At 37.1% G+C, this 6882-nt stretch overlaps 1 protein-coding gene across 1 annotated transcript in view; it reads right to left on the reverse strand.

Annotated features, from left to right (window-relative positions):
* The window catches only part of LOC137644354 (protein fem-1 homolog A-like), a 53917-nt gene extending 47218 nt beyond the window's left edge, over positions 1-6699 (reverse strand). The window contains exons 1-4 of the mRNA XM_068377343.1: positions 6652-6699; positions 5732-5914; positions 5111-5422; positions 4397-4491 (exon numbers count right to left, since the gene is read on the reverse strand). Coding sequence (XP_068233444.1) covers positions 4397-4491; positions 5111-5422; positions 5732-5914; positions 6652-6699 — 638 coding nt within the window. The remainder of the gene's footprint in view (positions 1-4396; positions 4492-5110; positions 5423-5731; positions 5915-6651) is intronic.
* Positions 6700-6882: the final 183 nt, after the last annotated feature.

Below are 6882 nucleotides of genomic sequence, written 5' to 3' on the forward strand. Positions count from 1 at the left end.
AAGTAAGTATCCCTCATATATTTGTATGCATCAAATAATAGATATAAGAGACACTGATGTTATTTTAGTAAAATATACAACTATGAGACTATTTGTATATTCAGTGTGTACTTAGGTTTGGTCATACTATGTATGTTAACCTCAAGATCCCTTTTCTACTGTCTAGAATGACTCTTCCCTGTAGGAGGCGGTAAGAACTAACATTGGTTATGATTAGTGATGATGACGAATAACGGTAACGTCACTTGTCTCATGTGGTCCCCATGACCATAGAAAAGGTTGCTATAAGGTTAAGGCACTGATAAAAATCCACAGATACACTAATGCTCTGGTATGCTTCCATCAGGACGACATGGCTCGAGCCCAAAAAACGGATTTTGAGCGAAGCAAAAAATCTATTTTTGGGTGAGATGGCCATGTCGTCCTGATGGACCCACCCATCTCTTCTAAAAGAAAAGATCTTCACAGTATCCCTCCCGTAGTAATGTATCTGTAACACCTTGCTCACTGCTACAAGGAATGTCCGCCATCGTGGGAATGGCACTGTTGTATCCTCAATAGTATTACGAGAACAGGGATAGCCTGTGGACAGCTCCCTTTTATTTTGCCACATCCTCCTCGAAGCGTAAAACGCTATTAGGGGTGCAGATTGCTTTGGAGGCGTGTCAAGAATGCATCCACTGATATTGCGATATCCTTTGGAGAAATTTTAAGGATATTCGCGCCAGGAGTTAGAATTCTGGATACCTAAAGCTAAAATTCTCTGGGAATATCACTGTAGTACATATATCCCTTAGGAGGCTACTTTAAGGAACTTCCATCAGGACGATATGGCCATCTCACCCAAAAATAGATTTTTTGCGTCACTCAAAATCCTCTTTTTAAATGAGTTAACTGGAAATATTTGTCATGTAAAAATGGGAAATGGATACATTGACCATGAACTAGAAATAATTTTTTAGTGTTCTTTAAATATAAAATTGAAAACATAACCAGATCAATTGTAAATATTCAACATCAGATTAATGATACCCCAGGCACACCGACAAAATTAATACGATTTAACAACATAACATAAGATGACATCACTAGAATTATCAAAAGAGCAAAGAAAACAAACTGCACGATCGATCCTATGCCAATATCTGAAGTACTTGGCGAGAAAGACTTTTCTAGTCTACCCGAAATAATAATGAGAATAGCAAATGCAAGCATTGATGAATGTAAGTTTCCTAAATCAGAGAAAATGGCTATAGTCACAACAGTTCTGAAAAATGCACTGGACTTACAGGAACTAAGCTCATATAGACATATTTCAAATCTATCCTTTGTCTCAAAAGTGCTTGAATATGTAATTCTTGAACAAGTAGTCAGCCACTTAAAAGTAATAGAAGCTTTGCCTGACAACTAATCTGCTTACAGGATACTATACTCTACGGAGACAGCCATCTGCTCTGTTGCAAATGATATACCAGAAATGATGGATGAAAACAAATGTGTTTTTTAAATATTGCTCGACCTCATTGCTGCTTTGGATACAATTGTGCATGAACTGCTACTAAATGATCTACGGTCCATCGACGTTGAAGATCAAGCTTTCGAATACCTAAAAGACTACTTGGTTGGTAGAAATTACTGTGTACAAACTGGAAACTCTTATTCATCTTATGAACCCTTAAACAGAGGGGTACCTCAGGGGAGTGTACTTGGCCCAATCTTATTCTGCATCTATACCATTGGTCTATCGAAAATGCTACAAAGGCATGGCGTGAAGTTTAAACTATTTGCAGATGACACACAATTTTACTTCTCCATAAATGATATACATGATTCTACTGAAACTCTAAACCGAATCCTTGATAGTGTTAGAGAATGGATGACATTTAAACAACTAAGATTAAATGAGAACAAAACTGAATTCATGGTGGTGGGCAAGAGACACAGCGTGAAAAACTTAGGTGGTATTCAAATGAACATAAATGATGACTCGGTGCCGATATCTAGTAAAGTTTTAGATCTAGGTGTATTTCTTGACTGTAACCTGTCTCTAAATGTCCAAATAAATAAAGTAATAAACAGTGCTGGTTATCATCTAAGAAATATTGCATTTATAAAAAAGTACCTGGACGAAAATTCTGTTGAGAAACTTGTGATTAACTGAGTTATTACCAGGATTGACTACTGCAACTCTATCTACTACAATTTACCAAAAGTCCAACTAAAGAAATTAGAAAACATAATAATTATATAGGAAATATTTATTTTAATGTTGTTACTATTCTTAAAATATTTAATTTTTCCTTGTTTCCTTTCCTCACTGAGCTATTTTCCCTGTTGGGGCCCCTTGGGCTTATAGCATCCTGCTTTTCCAACTAGGGTTGTAGCTTAGCATTTAATAATAATAATAATAATAATAATAAAAGGTGTCCCACCTAGACAAAGAATCACCCCTATACTAATTGATTTACACTGGCTGCCGATTAAAGCGAGAATTAATTTAAAATATGTACAATAACCCACCAAGTTATCAGAACCGGTTGTCCAAAATACTTAAGAGAATTGCTACATATTGCGCTGCCAACAATTCGTGTCGACACGAGAATGGTTACAGATAGCTTCAAACTGTTGGAACCTAGATTTATGTCCACTTGCGACTCCAGAGCCTTTAAATATGCTGCCCCGAGACTATATAATAAGCTCCCACAAAATATTCGAATGATTGAAGACAATAAGGCTTTCAAGAGGAAACTGAAGACTTTCTTATTTTATGAGTCTTTTGACAGTGACGATTTAACAGTAAATGAACATGTGACTTGAAAAGATAAATAATGAGAACGAACAAGGTAAAACGACAGTGGAGGTCCTGTAAAGAGTGGGGTTCCCCTTTTGCATGGGACCGGAAAAGCTGCCATCAAAGTAAAGTAAAGTTCATACATACATACATACATACATAATTTACATACATGTATGTGTGTATATATATTTGGGTTTGGCTAAAATTATGAGTAATAAATTTAAAGATGATGTTTCATATGATAAAAGTAAAGGGAAAAGTAGAAAGGAAAATACAAAGATATCAATATATTACCAATGTCCTTTGAAGATAAGAAAATAACTGACTTCGTACACAAATATATCCCCAAACAAACACGCAGACATGCACCATTGCAAACACCACCTGTTTTGCATATCAGTGGGTGAAGTCCAATAAACCATTAAGGTCATAAAGCGGCCATGGGAACCTAGCACTGCCCGTTGTCCATCTGTGAGATGCAACGTTCTTGCAGAAGAGTGTATGATTCCAGGACACCACAGATCAGAGGCCAAGTCCAATATGCCACTAGGGTCATATTGAGTCCAGGAGAACCTGGCACTGCGCCTCGTCAATCTCTGAGATGTAACGTTCTTGCTGAAGTGCGTGTGATTCCAGGACACCACAGATCAAGGGGACAAGTCCGATTTGCCATTAGGGTCATATAGGGCCCAGCTATCTCTATCCTGAGCTTTAAAATCAATACTTATCCATCCATCGTCTCCTACGTCACGCTTGTTAGTCCTCAGTCATGTAGGAATTGGTCTTCCAACTCTTTTAGTGCCTTGTGAAGACCAGATAAACAATTGGTAAACTAAGCTCTCTTGGTGATTGTGAAGGACATGCCTGAACCATCTCTATCTACCTTTCACCTAGATCTCATCCAAACATGGAACTCGAGTATTCTCTCTTAAAGTTTCATTTCTAATCCTGTCCTGCAATTCATGTCCCGATATTCTTCTTAGGTCTTTGTTTTCAAATCTACTAAATCAGTTGTATATTGTTTCATTGTCATACCTTGATTCAAGTCCATACTGTAACAGCTCTCACTAAACTGGTATCTAACTTAATTTTTTATATAATTTCAGGCAATTTGATTTCCAGATTTTACGTAACCTAGCCATTGTCTGATTTTTTTTTTAATCTTCCATTAAACTTCTATTATAAAGACTCTGTATTAGAGACCATGGTTCCTAGATTCTTGAATGCTTCTACCTGATTAATAATTTTCCCTTCTAATGATATTTTATATTCCATTGTATATTCCGTTCTCATCATCTCTGTCTTTCTTCTGTTTATCTTGAGCCTAACCTTCTGTGGTTTACTGCTAATAAGAGCAGTATTATCAGATTACACTAGGTCAGCTAATTTTCTATTACCAATCCCGTCCAATCCTTTTCCACTGTCCCCGACTGTTCTCCACATAACAAAATCTGTGAGTAGGATAAACATCATAGGTAACAGCACATTCCTTTGGAGTACTCAGCTGTTTACTGTATATTCATTTGATAAGACTAGATCTTGCTATGCTCATGAACAGACTTAATCAAATTAACATATTTAAGAAAAATTCCATTATAATACAGGACTCTCCACATAATTGGCTTGTATACACTATTAAAGCCTTTTTCACAGTCCACAAGTGCCACCAAAAGTGAATTTCCATACTCTACACATAGCTGCACAACAAAACCTAAAAATTAAAAACCTGGTCAATATAACTTCCACCTTTCCCAAATCCTGCGCATTCTTTATCAATCTTTCTCTCCAGTCTCCCCAGAATAAGAACACTATATATTTTTTTGATAACTGACATAGCTGTGATGCCTCTGTAATGATTGCAATCAGTCAGGTATCCGTTCTTTGCCACTTTCACCAACACTCCCATCATGCCTAGGTATATCAATCAAATTACTCCCCACACATCTCCCACCACGACCCCACCAAAGTGTTTTTATCCTACGTTGCCGATCTTCATTTTTTGTTGTTATACCAGATCTATCTATCCTTTTGACGGGCACACACTTCTTCTCTCCTGTCCCTACAAAGACTTCATTAACAATTCTATGAGTGACTCTCACACCATAGCCCCTCCCTTGATTCACAGCTTTGTCAGTCTCATCTAATTCCCGTCCAGTTATTTCTGGCTTTTCTTTTGACCTCACTATTGATACTGGAAGACTTGCCATGCTCCACCTTATAAATTTCATTACTTGCTCGAAAGCTATCAACAATAAATTTCCGCCTTTGTCTTCTTTTTATAGCATCCCACGTTTCACATGATATCCATGGCCCTACCCCGGCAACTGCGCATCCCAAGACTTCCCCATCAACTGAATGATATACTCTCCCAATACCACACCAATCACCACCAATTGTCTGCTCCTCTCCTCTTAAAGCCTCTAAGATTGCAGCTCGATTCCCACATTCAACTGCAAATGTTTTACTTTGTTCACCCTCCAGAAGCTCAGCTGTATCAAACCTAGGTACTCCATCTACATTTCTGTTGGGTGCTTCTAACTTCAACCCCAGTGTGGCAATAAGGAGCTGGCGATCACTGCCAATATTTGTATTGCTAGATCTTCTCGTATTTCCCATAGTTCCTCCTTTCTGCTCATTAAAAGCTTTGTGATCCATTTCATTTTCGCAAATGCCACATGGTGAAGTCCATGTATGTTTGTGGATGTCCCTGTGTTGGAAAAGAGTACCTCCAATGACAAGACTATTGTTGAACAAAACCCCATGAAATGTACTCCACTTCCATTTGCAACCCTGCTAAGACCCTCAATACCCATCACACTCTCCACACCCCGACTATTCCCTCCAACTCCAGCATTGAAGTCACAAATCAAACATTCACATCTCTCTCCGGGATCTTATCCACTACACTTAGTAGCTCCTTAGAGCATTCATCTTTACCTTTTCAGGATAACCATTTGTTGGTACACTTAGGTCCAAAACACCCAAACTACATTTCATAAATTCTCCCTCAAGTTGCTGCAGCTCCCAAATCTGATTCGTGGTCTCAACATTCCAATCACCAATTTCCAATTCGTCCTTAGTGCTTCTAAATCGGGAGATTCTTAGCACCCCGCTATATTTCTATTAGTTATTTTATAAAATTAATCTTATCAAGAATATAATTTTCTGTTACTTGGAACCAAGTTGAAAGGATTGAATTTTTTTTTCTCACTCTGCGTTTACTTGTTTTTGACGTACATAACACAGCACTTTTTTGTTCAGTGTATATCACTGTTTTAAATTTAAAGTTATATAGTTCTTGCCTCTCTCGTTTTGCAATGATTATAGCGTGATCTTCCCCTTAAATAGTTGCCATGTACAGTTTTTCTTCTTTTTTTTTTTGTGAGGGGTGTATACATTATGTTGTAGTCATGTGCTGGCTACTGATATTAGGCTACAATCGGTTACTTTTGAGGTAGGCAATCGGGTCTCTTTTATATCACAATAAACCTCACTGTGAATCCAATCATCTCATTGTAAACATAATATTAAGTGAATGGTTACTAATTTAATATCAATAAACAATTCAAAATCAATTCTATAACTATGGGAAAATATTTAATATATAATTGGCATTAAAACCCTTCCTAAACATTAGGAAAGTATTTGGAGAAGGTCCTTTGATTGCTATCAAATACGTGTAATGACAATCTTTCACAGATAATTCTGTAATTATTCAGAAGAAGAATTCCCATTTGGGAATATCTCGTGTATTTCTGGCTGAGAAGGAACATTCTAAGTGGCTATAAGGGCTAAATGTGTATCTCTAGTTGTCAGGGAAATCCAGTTTTATTAGGTCATCAACCTCATGGAAATACCAGTGGTGTCTGGAATGATGTAGGTTTCTTGTCCCACTTATTACTCATGACTCATTTGGAGACTGACAAGTTAAAGAATAATTTACCTGTTATTGCAGGACATTACGATGTATTGTGCTATAAAAGTGTCTTATTTCTTGGAAGCAGAACTCATTGAGAGCCAAAAGAAAAGTAATGTTATCCATGCATAGAAAATGTAACTTATATCTATTAATCATCTGATATGCAAAA

This window comes from Palaemon carinicauda, chromosome 7, assembly GCF_036898095.1.
Source record: "Palaemon carinicauda isolate YSFRI2023 chromosome 7, ASM3689809v2, whole genome shotgun sequence".
Taxonomy (NCBI): Eukaryota; Metazoa; Arthropoda; class Malacostraca; order Decapoda; family Palaemonidae; genus Palaemon; species Palaemon carinicauda.